At 56.9% G+C, this 16,918-nt stretch overlaps 1 protein-coding gene across 1 annotated transcript; it reads left to right on the top strand.

Moving 5' to 3' along the window:
- The first annotated feature begins 5 nt into the window (after nucleotides 1-5).
- MAP3K11 (mitogen-activated protein kinase kinase kinase 11) lies at nucleotides 6-16,101 on the top strand. Its single transcript, XM_061406978.1, has 10 exons — nucleotides 6-744; nucleotides 5,769-5,949; nucleotides 6,138-6,286; nucleotides 6,407-6,582; nucleotides 6,707-6,950; nucleotides 7,434-7,547; nucleotides 8,714-8,849; nucleotides 8,941-9,032; nucleotides 14,041-14,460; nucleotides 15,239-16,101. Exons 1-10 carry the CDS (start codon nucleotides 6-8, stop codon nucleotides 15,574-15,576), a joined length of 2,589 nt encoding a protein of 862 aa, XP_061262962.1. The 3' UTR covers nucleotides 15,577-16,101.
- The last annotated feature ends 817 nt before the right edge of the window (nucleotides 16,102-16,918 follow it).

The following is a 16,918-nucleotide window of genomic DNA, read 5'->3' as shown; positions in this document are numbered from 1 at the left end:
CAGCCATGGAGCCCTTGAAGAACCTCTTCCTCAAGAGCCCACTGGGGTCATGGAACAGCAGTGGCAGTGGGGGCGGCGGGGGCGGCGGCGGAGGCTGGCCAGAGGGGTCCCCGAAGGCGGCAGCTTATGCTAACCCTGTGTGGACAGCCCTGTTTGACTACGAGCCCAGCGGGCAGGACGAGCTGGCCCTGCGGAAGGGCGACCGTGTGGAGGTGCTATCCCGGGATGCAGCTATCTCAGGCGATGAGGGCTGGTGGGCGGGCCAGGTGGGCGGCCAGGTGGGCATCTTTCCGTCCAACTATGTATCTCGGGGCGGCGGTCCGCCCCCCTGCGAGATGGCCAGCTTCCAGGAGCTGCGGCTGGAGGAGGTGATTGGCATCGGTGGCTTTGGCAAGGTCTACCGGGGCAGCTGGAGAGGCGAGCTGGTGGCTGTGAAGGCTGCTCGCCAGGACCCCGACGAAGACATCAGCGTGACAGCTGAGAGTGTGCGACAGGAGGCCCGGCTTTTCGCCATGCTGGCGCACCCCAACATCATTGCCCTAAAGGCCGTGTGCCTGGAGGAGCCCAACCTGTGCCTGGTGATGGAGTACGCTGCCGGTGGGCCCCTCAGCCGTGCCCTGGCTGGCCGGCGTGTGCCCCCCCATGTGCTCGTCAACTGGGCCGTGCAAATTGCCCGTGGGATGCACTACCTGCACTGCGAGGCCCTGGTGCCTGTCATCCACCGAGACCTCAAGTCCAACAACAGTGAGTTTTGGGGAGTGTGGTTGGAGGGTGGCATGGCCTGAGCACACGTCTACTGCCAGCTCGCAGCTGAGCCTACCTGGGGATCTACTAGAGACAGGAGCTACTGTTCTAGGAGCATCTCAGTTGACCAGGGGTGCCCCTGGGCTCACACTAGCTCCAAAGCAAGAGTCCCAGGCACCCAAGAGTCCTTTACGCCCCAGCCCCTGGAGGAGGCCTTTACCCCAACTCACAGGTGCCAAGTTAAAAAATTGGAATCTCTCAGAATTGTAAGCAACCTGCCTACCATGGCCACTACGTCAAGGAAGGGCATGCTGGATCCTGGCACCCCTCATCTTCAGGGAGCGCCCACTTGTCCTGCGGGTGCCTCCTGTCTCCTCCGCTTGTGGTGGGCAGCTCCTCCAGAATAGACATCTCAAAGGGAAAAGCCCCTCCCCTCCTCCCCACCCTCGGTGGTCAAAGCTGGGGTCAGGGATGGAATTCTAACCCCACTCCTTTCCCTGGCTGCACTCTCTCTAGCTGGTTATTTCAACTCAGAGCATCGATTTCACTCTGTAAAAAGGGAGTGATTGGGAGAATGAAAGGGCTTAATCGTTGGGCACCCAATGCCCGGCATCAGTGGGTCGTCAGCCATGGGTGTGGACGTTTGAAGGCTGGATTGCCAGGAGGGCTTTGCCTGGAATCAGCACTTGGAGTGGGCGTGGCAGGGCTAAGAAGACTTGAGGCACTCTATCTCCAGCCATTTCAGGTCTACGCATGGCCTAGCATGGGCCCGAGACAAGCAAGTGACAGGTTCAGAGGGCTTCCTGAAGCAGGCAAGCTTCACACCTGGCCCAGAGCAGGGCATGTTCAGAGAGGCACCCAGCTGGATGTCCTGGCAGGGCCTGATGAGAGCAAAGTCAAGGAGGCAGCACCCGGCACGGTAGTAGGGATGTGGGTGGGCCTGCTGGGGCCCAAGGTGCAGACCGAAGAGCAAGAGGAAGGGCCCGCAGGACCACTGGAGAGCCACGGGTGGCCCGCGGAGGGGTGAGCATGGATACTTTGAGCCTCCCGGCCTGGGCTGACCATGGATCAGAGGCTTGTGGGGAGCAGAACACCAGGGCCCAGTGATACCCAAGTCCCTTCCTGGGCCGGAGGGGCCTCAGGAGGTCTGCCAGCCACCCCACCCACTCCTCTCATCCACAATACGGTGCAGGTCCCAGCGCTTAGCTGCGCTGCTGAGCCTCAGCCATCTAGGGACCCTCACTCCCTGCCCCAGCCTGAGGGGGATTCCCCGAAGGCCTGGGGGGAGGGGACTCCCGTCTACTGTTTTTCCTCCAGTTTTCTTTCCAGAAAAAATGGAACAATAGCCCAGGCCCCTGCTCCCCACCCTCCCCACCGCTTCCTGCGTTTCCTGCTGCCCCTGAGCCGGCTTCCTGCCCCTGCTCCAGCCTCTGCTCTCTCCCCAGCCCAGCTGCCTGCAGGGGAGGAAAGAGTTGGGGGTGGGGGGGGTTGTGGGAGAGGAAGGAGCCAGGGATGGCACCCCCACTACCCCCAGTTCCCTGCTTTCACCCTGAGTCTGGGTGGTGGTGAAGGGCAGGCAGGGTGCCCTTAGCCTCCCTGAGCCTGGGCTCCCACCTCACAGACCCCAGTTCTAGGCCCGGGGTGCTGTCTGCGGCGTTGTGGCAGGGGGGAGTCCCTGGGCTGGGGGGGCTCAGGCAGGAAACAATGGCGTGATTTTCCTGGACAATGGGGGCCTTGTGAGGAAGCCTGGAGGGGAGAGGAGGGGGAATTCTCCAGGCCCACGAGTCACAGGACTGACCAGCCAGCCCGGCCTGGGCCTGACCTCCCCCAATTCTCCCCCAAAGGACTCCCCCCTCCATTGGAGACCTGGGCCAGGCCTCCCAGAAAGGAGAAGTAGGGACCATGGGAGGGAAGCGGAAGAGGTGTGAGCTGCTGAGGCCACTCCCGGGCTCCCCAGAGGCAGTCTAGGGAGGGGGCTGGGGGCCAGGTCCCTTTTCAGAGCCAGGGAGCCCTAACCTAAGGGGGTGCTGGGAGGGGGATCTCTAGCTCCTTCTCTGAGTGACTCCTGATCACCCCATCCCTAAGGTCTATATCAGACACCAGAAGAGCAGCTTGGGCTGGAACAAATTCAAGGCCATTGGAGAAAAGCAGGGCTCACGGAGGGGAGGCTAAGGCTTCACAGGTGTGAGGTCAAGCTGGGGACGGGGTTGGCAGAAAAGTCACCAGTACAAAGGAGTCCTGAGACTGAGTGGGTTGCCACCCCTGTCTGGGCTTCAGATGATCTAATTGAAAAAAGGAGGCTGGCCTCCCAGCTTGAGATACTGGTGCAGAAAGTGCTTCACCAGTCCGTGAGGTACCACAGGTGGCTAGAGACCTGACCAAGAAGTAGCAGGGGTTGGTCTTCAAGAGGATGGGTTGGTCCTGGCACCAGAGGAAGTGGGAGTCCCTCCCCAACCCCAGCACATGGACCCCTTTGCCTGGTCCCTCCCCAGCCACCCGCCCCAGCCTGCTGCGATTCTTCTTTGAAACGGATATTCACAGAGCTTACTAAATGGTCTTGTTCTGAGACTCCAGCAGCCAGGCCAGAGGCTGTTGTGAAGCTGCGAATAAGATGTGGTAGCGGATGGAGAGGAGAGTCAACTTGAGATTCATGGCAGCATCTTTGGAACAACTGTCAGATCCTTGTGTGAAAGCTTTAAAAAGGGTGATCTTGTTTAATACTCATGATAACCCTCTGGCTTTTGTTGTTATCCTCAGCTTTAACTGTTCAGGAGTCAGCCCCAGTTTAGCTCAGAGGAGAGGGTAGGTTGCAGGACCGTTCTCTGAATTTGGAGACAAGGCAGGAAGATTTGCCAGGCACAGTGGGAGGATGTAGGTGGTTGTTGAGGGCATGGAGACCAGGTAGGGTGACAGCTGGGCAGCTGGACCCACTTCTGAATGAGGGCTCCACTTACGGGAGATGCCAGTGAGGAGGGAGCAGCTGGCACCTGGGAGAGGCCAGGACAGCCTAGAGGCAGTAGGCCAAGGTCAAGGGGAGGCCAGTCTCTGAGAAACACCGGCATTGAAAAGGCTAAGGGTGGGGAGGCCTGAAGGAAACAGCACAAGCAGCCAGAGGCCCTGGGAGCCAAGGACAGCAGGGAGGGGCTGAGTAGCAGTGCCAGATGCCCCCATGAGGCCCAGGGAGCTTGGCCAGCAGCAGGATCAGGAGTTGTGGCTTTAGGCCTAAACGAGTGAATACCCTGATTGTGCCACCTCCTCTGAGAAGTCTTCCCTGACTCACCTGTACAAGGTGCCTGTCTCCTCTGACCCAACCCCAGAACCCTGCGCTGCCCCCTCCGTGGTGCTGTCACCCTGGGCAGGATTGCTGAGAGATGTGCCCTGAAATGGCAACCGACTCCAGTATTCTTGCCTAGAGAATCCCAGGGACGGAGGAGCCTGGTGGGCTGCCGTCTATGGGGTCACACAGAGTCGGACACGACTGAAGCGACTTAGCAGCAGCAGCAGTGCCCTGAAAGGATATGTGTTCAGAAATGTCGTTGGCTTGGATGTCCCTTCTGTACAAAACAGTTGACTATGACCAGAAAAGTAGAGAGTCCTCTTCAGACCCTCGAAGATTCTCTGACTTTGCCTTACATTTTTTCCTTTAAAACCTCTCTCCTTTGAGCCGTGCTTGTCCTGGTGAGACATTTGCAAGTTGTTGGCTTTCCTGTGTATACAGGGTATGGTGGTCCCATGAGGGACAAAGCCAGGAACACTTGCCGTGTCCATCCACTCCTACATTTGTCCCAAACTCCTTTCTAGTCAACAGCCACCCTTAGACCCCTTCATCTCTCATCACATCTAGCCACATTAGTGGATATCTTTTGGAATCTTTCTCTCTTCTGGAAATGGCTGTGCTAGCCACAGTGGGACATGGGCACCAGGGGTCTATAGTGCCCGCTGGGCTTCCTTTCTCACCAGGCAGTTCCCTCCTGCTCCCCACCCCCAGGGAGGTTCTAAATCACACTCTTGCCTCGACAAAATGACAACACACAGGTTTCTTTTGAAATCAAAGTCACAAATGCTGAGAGGCTGCCATATTGCCTATTTCTGTTCTGTGCAGGGTTAGGGGAAAGTTAGAACACTGGCTTTGGAACCACGCATACCAGGTTGTGGGTGATACCTGCTTTGTTTGCTTATGACCTTGGTTAAGTCAAATTGTTGCTCAGTTTCCTCTTCTGCAAAATGAGGATAATGATGTCTTTGTTATTGCTGTTTAGTCGCTAAGTTGTGTCTAACCCTCTGCAACCCCAAGGATTAGAGCCTCCAGGCTCCTCTGTCCATGGGATTGAACCCCTACCATCGCCTAGCTGAGGCCAACTCCTCACTCTGGTCTCAGCTTAAATGGTACTTCCTCTGGGAAATCTTCCCAAATCTTACAATTTACTTATTTACTTATTGGCTGAGCCAAGGGCATGTGGGATCGTAGTTCCCTGACCAGGGATCGAACCTGTTTCCCCTGCAGTGGAAGTACAGAGTCCTAATTACTGAAGTGAAGTGAACTGTTAGTCGCTAAATCGTGTCTGACCCTCTGCAACGCCAAGGACTGGAGCCCACCAGGCTCCTCTGTCCATAGGATTTTCCAGGCAAGAATACTGGAGTGGGTTGCCATTTCCTTCTCCAGGGGATCTTCCTGTCCCAGGGATCGAACCTGTGTCTCCTGCACTGGCAGGTGAATTCTTTACCACTGAGCCACCAGGGAATCCCATGATGTTTACCTCACAGATTTGTGTATGTGTGTGTGTGTGCTAACACTGAGTATAAATGCCTAACCTCTAGGAGCCCCTTGGTAAATATGTCCCAGCCTTGTGTTTATTGTCTCATTCTATCCCAGCCCCAGATACGAGCTCTGGCAAGGTTGAGACCAGGTCACCTCACTGCCCCCATTACCTAGCCAGGATGTCTGTCCGATGACAGTTTGCTCCCAGCTCCTCCCCTATCCCACCCCCTGAGCCTGGAACCACAGTCCAGCCTCTCTTCCCCAGTTCTGCTGCTGCAGCCCATTGAAGGTGACGACATGGAGCACAAGACCCTGAAGATCACGGACTTCGGTCTGGCCCGTGAGTGGCACAAAACCACGCAAATGAGTGCTGCGGGCACCTATGCCTGGATGGCTCCTGAGGTTATCAAGGCCTCCACCTTCTCCAAAGGCAGCGATGTCTGGAGGTGCGGCTGGGTGGAGTCTAGACAGATATGAGTTCGTGGGGGTGGGAGAGGTGGCAGCCAAAATCTAGGGCTGGATGGATAAGCAGAGGCCAAGGGAGGGACACAGACCACTTACTCTTGGTTGCTTTGGGGTGAAATGGCAATGAATGAGTCGAGGCGGGAACACAGACCCTTTGTCTCACCTACAGCTTTGGGGTCTTGCTGTGGGAACTGCTGACCGGGGAGGTACCCTATCGTGGCATCGACTGCCTTGCTGTAGCCTATGGTGTGGCCGTGAACAAGCTCACACTGCCCATTCCATCCACCTGCCCGGAGCCCTTCGCACAGCTTATGGCTGGTAAGGGGATGGGGCAGGAGGGTGAAGGGTAGAGCTCCTTGGCCCAACAGGACATATCCACTCACAGACCCCTTCCCCTGTCCCCCCCCCTCCACCCCCGTCCCCACTCCGTTTCCCTAGACTGCTGGGCGCAGGACCCCCACCGCAGGCCCGACTTCGCCTCCATCCTTCAGCAGTTGGAGGCGCTGGAGGCACAGGTGCTACGGGAAATGCCGCGGGACTCCTTCCATTCCATGCAGGAAGGCTGGAAGCGCGAGATCCAAGGCCTCTTCGACGAGCTGCGGGCCAAAGAAAAGGTGGGAGGAGTCGCGGTCCCAGGGGTGGAAGGAGACACCGGGAAGGGACGTCTCACGGAGAGTGGGGATGAGCGCCTGGGACCGTACCCGCCTGACGCCACCGCCTTCGCTGTCCTGGGCACAGGAACTACTGAGCCGCGAGGAGGAGCTGACCCGCGCGGCGCGGGAGCAGCGCTCACAGGCAGAGCAGCTGCGGCGGCGCGAGCACCTGCTGGCTCAGTGGGAGCTGGAGGTGTTTGAGCGTGAGTTGACGCTGTTACTGCAGCAAGTCGACCGCGAGCGGCCGCACGTTCGCCGCCGACGCGGAACCTTCAAGCGCAGCAAACTCCGCGCGCGCGACGGCGGGGAGCGTATCAGCATGCCACTCGGTAAGGGGCGGGGCCCCAGCGCGCCGCCCGCCATTGGCTTCGCGGGCGGTGGGGCGGGGCCAGGCGGGTGGCTGACCGCGCTGGGATTGGTCTAGGGCGTCGGTGGGTGGGCCTGTGAGCGGAGGCTGCAAGAGGTGGGATCGGGAGTGTGTTCTTGTCTGTGGGCGGGTTCTGGCGGGAATATTTGCATGTCGGCCTGGGAGTGGCTGCGGCCCGGAAGGGGCGGGGCTCATGAATGTTTGGGAAGGCCGAGGGCACGGGGTGGGCCCTCTCCGACTTCGCCGCGCTTGCCGGGGTTGGGGATTTCCTTGATCCAGGATCTCAGGAAGCCAGTGAGGCCGGCCCCAGTCACCTAGCCTCCGTGTTAGGCCGGATTCCAGCACTGCCTGCGTGGCCTTCGCGCTGCCGAGGGGCCCTGCGGGTTAGGATCCTGTCTCTCCTTCACCACAAACTTGCACTCTGCTTCTCTCCCCCCAACTCTAGACTTCAAACACCGCATCACCGTGCAGGCCTCGCCTGGCTTGGACAGGAGGAGGAACGTCTTCGAGGTCGGGGCTGGGGACTCTCCCACCTTTCCCCGGTTCCGGGCCATCCAGTGTAAGCAGCTTCTCCTCTTGCCCACGTCCTTCTCCCCAGATCTTACCCTTTCGTCAAACCTTATCCTTGGAAGTGGATCCCTTGCACTGCCTCCTCCTCTTCCTCCCTGCTCCCAGGTTCCCTCCCCATCCATCTAAACTGGTATCTGAGTTCCCCAAGCATCAGTCATTTTACAACTTTTTTTTTTCTAACAATTGTATGATGCTATGTACCATCCACTTTCCTAAGTGCTTTGCTAATTATTAGGGTGTCCTCGGTGGCTCAGAGCATAAAAAGAATCTGCCCATAATGCAGGAGACCCAGGTTTGATCCCTGAATTGGGAAGATCCAAGAAGGGAATTGGAGAAGGCAATGGCAACCCACTCCAGTACTCTTGCCTGGAAAATCCCATGGACGGAGGAACCTGTTAGGCTGCAGTCCATGGGGTCGCTAGGAGTTGGACACGACTGAGCGACTTCACTTTCACTTTTCACTTTCATGCATTGGAGAAGGAAATGGCAACCCACTCCAGTGTTCTTGCCTGGAGAATCCCAGGGACGGGGAGCCTGGTGGGCTGCCGTCTATGGGGTTGCACAGAGTTGAACACGACTAAAGCGACTTAGCAGCAGCAGCAGCAAGAAGGGAATGGCAACCCACTCCAGTATTCTCACTTGAAGAATCCCATGGACAGAGGAGCCTGATAGGCTACCATGGGGTCACAAAGAGTCAGACACGACTGAGTGACTAACAGTTGCTAATATTAATTCCTCACAATGACCCTGTGAGGTAGATGTCTTTATTATTACCTAGGTTTTACTGATGAGAAAAGTGAAAGAAGTAACTCCTAATACTGCATAGCTGATAAGTGGCAGGGTCAGAATTCAGACCCAGTTTGCTGCAGTGTCTGTGCTAACTCCTAAGCAGCAAATGCCAGCTGAAGGACTAGAAGAGATGCCCCACTGCCAGTCTCAGGACCCACACTCACCTACCCCACCCCAGTTTGTGCAATTTCTCTGTAAGCCCAAAGCTTACCATGGGAGTGGGATGGGGCCCAGCCTGACTATCCGCTCCCCATCCTCCAAGAAGTTGCCCCTGGAGCCCAGTTCTTACGATGGGAGGACAAGGATCAGGGTCCTTGATCTTGACTCAGACTCCTTCGGTTCCCCCCCTCACCCTACCCACCACAGTGGAGCCTGCAGAGCCAGGGCAGGCATGGGGCCGACAGTCCCCAAGACGTCTAGAGGACTCAAGCAATGGAGAGCGCCGAGCATGCTGGGCCTGGGGTCCCAGCTCCCCCAAGCCTGGAGAAGCCCAGAACGGGAGGTGAGTGCCTGACTGCCACCTACCCAGCAGCTCCTGCCTCCCAGCAGTCTTGAGATTCACGAAGCGCGACTCCTTCTCATTCCCTCACTAGGAGAAGGTCCCGCATGGATGAAGCCACGTGGTACCTGGATTCAGATGACTCATCCCCCCTAGGATCTCCTTCCACACCCCCAATGCTCAATGGTGAGTGGCCTTGTCTGCCCCCAGCCAACTGTTGCTGCACTCCTATGGGTACTATGGCAAGGCAGGCCATTGCTAGAACCCAGGTCTGACGTATAAGCCCACAACTGAGGGAGATCCCGCCTAGGCCTCAGGGGGCCCAGAGTGGTCCCATTGTGCAGGGCTGGCCTCCATCAGCTGCTGTGCCCTCAGCAAGCTCTAGGGAGCAAAGGAAGACAAGGAACAGTGGCCCCTGTTTGGGACCCAAAGGAAGTTGGGTGCAGAGAGGAAAAGGAACTTGTGCATGTGGGGTGGAGTTAGAAAAGTGGCTACTGCACTGTGCTTCCTCAGAGTCCTTTCTGGGGAGCTTGGAGGTGGAAAAGAGGATAAGAAAGCTGAATGGGTGGGCATCCAGGGCCCCCTCACTGCATCTGGGGCAGTTCTGGGGTCTTCTGTTTTCCATAATGGCAACAGCACTTGCTGTGTATCAGGTATGCCATCCAAGCAACAACCCCATGAGGGATTATTATACCTATCTGAGGCTCTGAGACATAATGTAATCTACCTAAGTCCCCCAGCTAAGGATCTGAACCCAGGAAAATATTGACACTCAGGCTCATAGTGAGCTTCCCCAGAAGCTTTCATTTACAGAAGGGGTTTCTCACCTGCAAGCTACTTGGGAAGCTAGGGGATCAGCAGAAAGCAGGGATCCTGGGTCAGAGGGGCATGGCTCATCTCAGCACTGCCCAGCATTGGCAGGGACTAGAAAGTTGCAGCCTCCCTTGCCCAAGGGTCCTTTTACAGCCCCCAGCTGCACCTGCTTCTCAAAGTCAGAATATAGGACCCAGCTGTCATCAGACCAGAGTCCCATTCAGCAAACAAGTTAGACTCACTCCTCTCACCCCACCCAATGCATCACCTCCACCATTACCTAAGCTAGGATTCACAGTAATAACAACAGCAAACATTTATTGGGTCCCTCGTGTGCCATTTTATAGAGGAGAAAACTGAGGCACAGACAGGTAAAGTGATTTGAAGTAGGACGCATAGCAGAACAGGGATTTGAGCCCAGGGCTTCCCTGGTGGCTCAGCTGGTAAAGAATCCACCTGCAATGCGAGAGACCTGGGTTCGATCCCTGGGTTGGGGAAGTCCCCTGGAGACGGGAAAGGCTACCCACTCCAGTATTCTGGCCTGGAGAATTGTATAGTCCATGGAGTTGCAAAACTTTCACTGACTCCAGAGGCAGGGCCCTGGACCCCCATCTGCCATGCCATTTCTTGCTCCAGCAGTTGCATTGCCCTAAGCAGGCTGTGCTACAGGGACCGAACTGAGAATTGGAAGGCCAAGGGGGCTGCTTGGAGTCACCTGCTCTAGAATGCCCCAGGCCAGAAAGTTCAATGGAGAACATGAGGTCCTGTCAAGCTGGATGTGCAGGCAGAAGCAGCCCCTGACCATGGTCTACAGATCCCTTCAGATCCCTTTGGCCTTATCTTCCCTGGGCTCCCAGGAGCAGGGACCTCATCTTTCTCCAGCTTGCCCCCTTACCTGAAAGGGTATCCCTTGTCCCAGCCCAGCTGCTGGCTGAGCATCTGTTTGCACCTGTGCAAGCCCTCAGCCAGCTGTCTTGGCCCACCCACAAGTGAGTGATCTTGACCTCCCAACCACCTACAGAGTCAAAAACCTAGCTAAGAATCAAAGATGTCCCTGAGAGATTGTCCCAGGTGTTAGCCACACCACTGGGGAGTCCCATCTCCCACCCCTTGTCCCTGCCTGGGTGTGCTGGCCCCTGGGGAACTGGTTGTTACGGATTGGTGGGCACGGTCTGCCAGCAACTGCCCCATGAAGCTTTTGCCCTGGAGCCACCAACTACCACATGGCCATGTCCTTTCCATGAGGCCCTGTAGAAGTGATTTCACCTTCATCTCTGAGTCAAGAATGGTTTTTCTGCTTTCTCCGTAACAACAGGGTTTCCACCTCTTACTGCCAGGGAGTTTAGAGGTAAATTAAAATTACTGCCAAGTTACCTGGGGCAAGTTTCTGACTTCTGGGAATCTCAGTTTCTCAGGATATCAACCTCAGTAACTTCTTTCCATTCTTAGTTGGTGTGCTGATCTCCAGCGTCACTTTGTTCTTTTTTTTTTTTGCTTGTTTTAAACATGTTTTTCCCCTGTTATGTTTTAAACTCACTGTAAATGATCAGTTTCCTCACCTATAAAGTGGGGAACAGCGATCACCTTACGTGGTTGTCACAGGGATTCTAAGAATGGATTCTTCCATCAAACATGTCCTGACACATATAATGAGCCAGGCATCATCGTGCTAGAGATCAGCAGTGCCTTGACCTCTGGGCGGGCCTAGTCTGGTAGAGGAGGCAGGCTCAGAAATAAACAAGTACAGTAGAGAGTAGCATGTGGCTGGCTGAAGGACTATACAAGGCATAGCATGAGCAAGAACTACATAGGTTAACAGGGGATTCTGAAAAACCTTCTATTTTGTTTTTTAAACTTTTCTTTTGGTTGCACTGGGTCATCATCGTGGCACACGGGCTTCTCATTGTGTGCAGGCTTAGTTGACCCACAGCATGAGGGACCTTAGTTCCTCTGCCAGGATCAAACCCCCATCCCCTACATTGGAAGGCAAATTCTTAACCACTGGACCACCAGGGAAGTCCCTGGCAAAGCTTCTAAAAGAGGAAAAGTTCTTGTTTTCCTCTGCATTCTATTGCTTCACTTCTGACACCATATGTGTGGAGCTTTTCCCACACCGGCCAGTTCTGGGCCACCAGCTGGAAGTCCTACAGTCCAATCCAGTTCTGACACCGTGTACCTGGAATCAGCGTCAGACCCCACAGGCTAAGGGCTCAGGACTCCAAGGCTCCTCTGTTCTGCAGACACCAGTTGTAAGTCCAGGTTGTCACCGGTGCTCCTCTCCAACCAGCTCTACATCTGAGGTTCCTACGACCCCCGCCTCAGATTTGATAATGTCCTTGAAGAGGTCACAGAACTCAGGAAAACCATCTACTTCCTAGACTACTAGATTATTATAAAGGATACAGGTCAAGGACATACAGATGGAAGACATGTGGAGGGCAGGGTATGTGGGAGGGGCACACAGCTTCCATGCCCCCTCTAGGCACACACCTCTGCTGGTTCACCAACCCAGAAGTTCTCCAAACCCTTTGGCTGGGTTTTTATGGAGGCTTCATTACGTGGATGTGATTGATTAATCATTGGCCATTGGTGACAGGAGTCAATCTCCAGCCCCTCTCTAACCCTGATGCAAGTAGAAGTTGAAAGTTCCAACCCTCTAATCACACAGTCCGTTCCCCTGGCAGACCCCATCCTCCAACAATGACCGCATCAGGGACTTCCCTTGTGGTCCAGTGGTTAAGACTCCGTGCTCCTAATGCAGGGGTTATAAGTTTGATCCCTGGTCGGGGAACCAAGATCCCTCATGCTGCACAAGGCTGCCAAAATAAAAAGACATCAATATGAACTCTCATATGGAAATTCCAAGGGTTTGGGGAGTTCTGTACCAGGAATGAGATGAAAGCCAAATATGTACTTTTTTATAAACCACTGTCACAGCTTCATAGAAGCTGTGATCTCTCAGCTGGGTCTTAAATGTTAAGTAAGGGACTACTGAGCGCGAGGTGGGAAAGGTGTGCTGAGTGAAGGGAACAGTGTGTGTGCAACCATGGGGCTCACCAGACCTAAGGAAGAGGAATCCTGGTTGGAATTCACTGAAGGACTTGAGAGCCAGGGACTCCCAGGCCTGAAACAGCAGGCTGGGGCCAGTTCAGGAAGGATCTGGAAGTTGGGGTGGGGGGGGCAGGTTTAAGCAGAGACTTGTCTTTAGCAGGTTTACATTTTAGAAGGCAGTGGCCACTGCAGGGGTGGGGTTGGGTAGGAGATAAGAGAGAGATGGGGTGGAGGTGGGGGGTGGAATTCCCTGGCTTTCTGGTGGTTAGGACTTCATGTTCTCACTGTTGAGGGCGCAGGTTAAATCCCTGGTGGGGGAACTAAGATCGCACAGGCCTTGGGGCCGAGCCAAAAAAGAGAGAGATGAGGTAAGGGTTGTGGCTGAGGATTGACCCCAAGCAAAGTCCTGGTTCACTGCAGAAGCTCACGTTTTTCCCAGCTTTGCATTCCTTCCTCTGGACCCCCACCCACTGCTCCACGCCAGGCAGGCCCAAGGAAGACAGAGAGGCCCTGAAAGCCCAACCAAGGAGCTTAGGCTTTTTTCTAGCAGCCGTGGAGAGCCATGGTAGGTTCTAGAGCTGAGGAGGACTTGACAAAATTGGGGTTTGTGGGGGGCCATCACAGGCTGCCCTACCTCAATGACTGGTTCTCCAGACCCACCCATTTGGTCTAGAATGGAATCAGATTAACCCTAGGCCCACAGGTTAGGACATAGTGTCCTTTAATCCAGGGCAGGGTAGCCTTAGCTAAGCCTGGGAACCCCTGGGGCATGAGGCTCAGACAACGTAATGCCCCTAAATCACTCAGCTCAGGCCTGACACAAACAACTGACCTCTCCGAGCCTTGATTTCCTTATTTCTGGAATAGGGACAATGTTGTATCCCTTTAGAGCTGTTGTGTACATTGGAATTGGCCTGTGTGCCTTATACAGGTTACCACTGGAGGCCAGAGCAGGCAAATAGAAGGACCAGGGCTGCCCAACCAGGGACGAGATGGGCACCACACGGGTCCCAGCTGTGACTCTGGCCCCTGTGGATATCTTCTGCTGCCCATTGAGGGCACTGAGGCCGGCCCTGCTCTGGCTTGAGCTTGCTTCTTGGTGGACCCTCGGCCTTCCCTCCAGCCAGCCCTCCTTTCGTGGGCCCCAGGGCACCTGGCTTAGCTCCTGCTGCTTTCAAAGGTTGCACTGCCCTCCTCCACCCCCAACACTTCTGAAAAGCCAGAATGGGGATGCCGAGGGAGGACTTGGACTGGGGGAGTCAGGGGAGCAGAAGTCAGCCCTTGCTTCAGGGCCGCCGGAAGTCGGCCTAACCTGTGTACCCGCCGCCAGGTAACCTCCCGCGGCCGAGCCCGGAGCCCGAGGAGCCCCGGCGGCCGGGCCCGACCGAACGCGGCAGTGGCTCCGGGACGCCCAAACTGATCCAACGCGCGCTATTGCGCGGCACCGCCCTGCTCGCCTCGCTGGGCCTCGGCCGGGACCTGCAACCCCCGGGGGGCTCGGGCCGAGAGCGCGTGGAACAGCCCTCGCCAACACCGCCCCGCTCGTCGCTGCCCACGCCGTCCCCCACCGAGCCGCCCCCATCCCCGCTCATCCGCTTCTCCTCCGAGACGCCCGAAACCCCAGCCTCCCCGCTGAGCCCCGACGCCTCTGGCCCGGCCGCCCCCGCGCCGCCCCTGCTGCTGGAGCTGGGTGTCCCTGCTGCGGGGCAGCCCTCAGCCAAGAGCCGCCGGCGCGAAGAGGAGAGGCGCGGTAAGCGGCCTACTGCCTGGTGACGGGGGAGGAGAGGCTGGTGGGGACCCGCAGGGCAGTGAGCAGGGCTGCAGCTGTCTGCTGGACCTCCAGCTGCGCCCTGGGGTGTGGGGAGCTGAGTTCTACGTTCAGCCATCGGGGCGGGCCAGGCCGGTTGTGAAATAATAGAAGTATTGAGGATCTCCCTAGCAAACTCCCTGGTGGCTCAGACGGTAAAGCGTCTGCCTGCAATGCGGGAGACTCGGGTTCGATTCCTGAGTCGGGAAGATCCCCTGGAGAAGGTTCTGACAATCCACTCCAGCACTCTTGCCTAGAAAATCCCATGGACGGAGGAGCCTGATAGGCTACAGTCCATGGGGTCGCAAAGAGTCGGACACGACTGAACAACTTCACTTCTTCTTAGCAAACTCCTACTGGCTGTTTACCTGGATCAGGTACTATTTCTAGTCCTTTAGAAAGGTCACTTCATTCAATTCTGATAACAGTGCTATGAACTAGGCACTCCGGTTAGACCCATTTTTTGGTTGACATGTAAGGCACAGAGAAATGAAGGGACTCTAACCAGCTGCTCAGCTGGGTTGATCAAGACCTGCTCCTGAGGCTTTCTCACTCTTAACTGCTAAATCGCAGCACCATGGAGCAGGAAGGGTTATAGAAGTCTTGAATCCCAGAGCTCACTGCCATGAGCAAACTGAAGCCCAGAGCAGGGCAGTGCCCCCTGGGGACACCCAGGAGCCGGTGACTGCCTGACCTGGGCCCCCTCCCCTTCATTGAATAGCCAGCGCCGTCTCACCGCCGCCGGGGATATCACGCTCTGCTCCTGGCACCCCAGGGACCCCGCGCTCGCCGCCTCTGGGCCTCATCAGTCGACCTCGGCCCTCACCCCTCCGCAGCCGCATCGACCCATGGAGCTTTGTGTCCGCTGGGCCACGGCCTTCACCCCTGCCCTCGCCACAGCCTGCGCCCCGACGGGCACCCTGGACCTTGTTCCCAGACTCAGACCCCTTCTGGGACTCTCCGCCTGCCAACCCCTTCCGAGGGGCCCCTCAGGACTGCAGGGCGCAGACCAAAGACGTGGGTGCCCAGGCCCCGTGGGCACCAGAGGCAGGGCCCTGAGCCGGCTGGCTGCTCGCCCACCACCCTGGAGAAGCCTCAGCATACACTGGAATAGGAGCCAGGCCAGTCTCTCCAGCTGCCTTGGTCTCGCCCAGGGACGCCGCCCCCTCTGGGGGTCAGGAACACTACACTGCACAGGAAGCCTTCACACTGGATGGGGGGCCTGCACCCCCGACACACACCTGCAATGGGTGGGTCCCCCGACTTACCCGCCCCACTGGGGCCCGACACTGTACCCAGCTGGTTGGGAGGACCAGGGCCTGTCTCAGGGAATTGCCCCCCGGGGGCGGTGCAGGGAAGCAGGGAGGTGCAGGGGAGAGGGGCCAGCCTTAGCTGTCACCAGCACTTTTGACCAAATCCTACTACTGTGTCCCCTGCCCCTGGGCTTAGTGCCTGGGCCCCCCTGCCCTGGGGGTCATCTGGGGCCAGGGCTCTCCGGGTGCCTTCCTGCTGCCCTGGCCAGGGCTGGGGCCATGGCCTCAGGATCCAATGAAGCCAAATAAACTCCCCAAGCTGTCTCCCCAAGCACAGCCTGTTAGCGTTCTTCGAGATAACTGGGGGATCCAGACCATCCCATGACCCTGGTGACCTCAGGCCCCCAGCAGAATGGCAGGTGGCCTGGGCCAAGGTTGGGATCCTCTGGACCGCATCTCTCTCCCGGGATCAAGTTCAATTGATCATCAGGTGTTACAAGGCCCTTGTTAGCCTCCCTGACATCCACACACTTGGGCCTTACTTGCCTGTTCCCACCCTGGCCGGGCCTTTCCCACCATTTCAAGCAACTGTTTGCCCTGATTGTTCCTGTTTCGGGGTGGTTCCCACTTATTCTCAGGGCCCACAACAACACCACCTCCCCTGGGGCCCCTTCCTGGCCATGCTGCACCCATTCCAGGCAGCTTGCTGAACTCAGGAGCCCACAGTTCTCTGGGTGGTATCTTAGGGGTTTGTCCAGGGTTTGTTTTTATCCTGAGGCCTGGACACAGAAGAGGGTCATCCACCCTGACACCTGGCTTCACTCACACTTCTCTTAAGAAGGCACGGGGGTTCTACAGACCACCCCTCCCATGCCACGCCCTAGAACAGGGGCCCCTGGGCTCATCCCCCAGTGGTTTGTGGGAGTCGTGGTCCAGGCTCCCTCTCCCCCTCCCCTTTGCACCTCACCACAGCCAGGTCTACTGTGTTCAGCAGGGCGGGGACTCGGGAGAGCACAAAAGTTTCTCAGGAAGGATTGGGAATGGCGCAAGCCTCACGTCTCCAGAGCACGCAGCATCCTCCACATCTGTCCTGCCTGCCCCATCCCAAGTCCTACCATCCTTCTTCCCATTCTTCTGCCCAGGCCACC

The sequence above is a fragment of the Bos javanicus genome, chromosome 29 (assembly GCF_032452875.1).
Source record: "Bos javanicus breed banteng chromosome 29, ARS-OSU_banteng_1.0, whole genome shotgun sequence".
Classification (NCBI taxonomy): domain Eukaryota; kingdom Metazoa; phylum Chordata; class Mammalia; order Artiodactyla; family Bovidae; genus Bos; species Bos javanicus.
Note: the sequence above shows the minus strand (reverse complement) of the source record. Positions and strands in the feature narration are given on the sequence as shown.

Excerpts from the sequence above, each read along its gene's own strand:
- MAP3K11 (XM_061406978.1), top strand. The coding sequence starts at position 6 with ATGGAGCCCTTGAAGAACCTCTTCCTCAAGAGCCCACTGGGGTCATGG. Across the intron at positions 6,951-7,433 it reads GCGTATCAGCATGCCACTCG|ACTTCAAACACCGCATCACC; the intron begins GTAAGGGGCGGG and ends CCCCAACTCTAG. Across the intron at positions 8,850-8,940 it reads GGAGAAGCCCAGAACGGGAG|GAGAAGGTCCCGCATGGATG; the intron begins GTGAGTGCCTGA and ends TTCCCTCACTAG.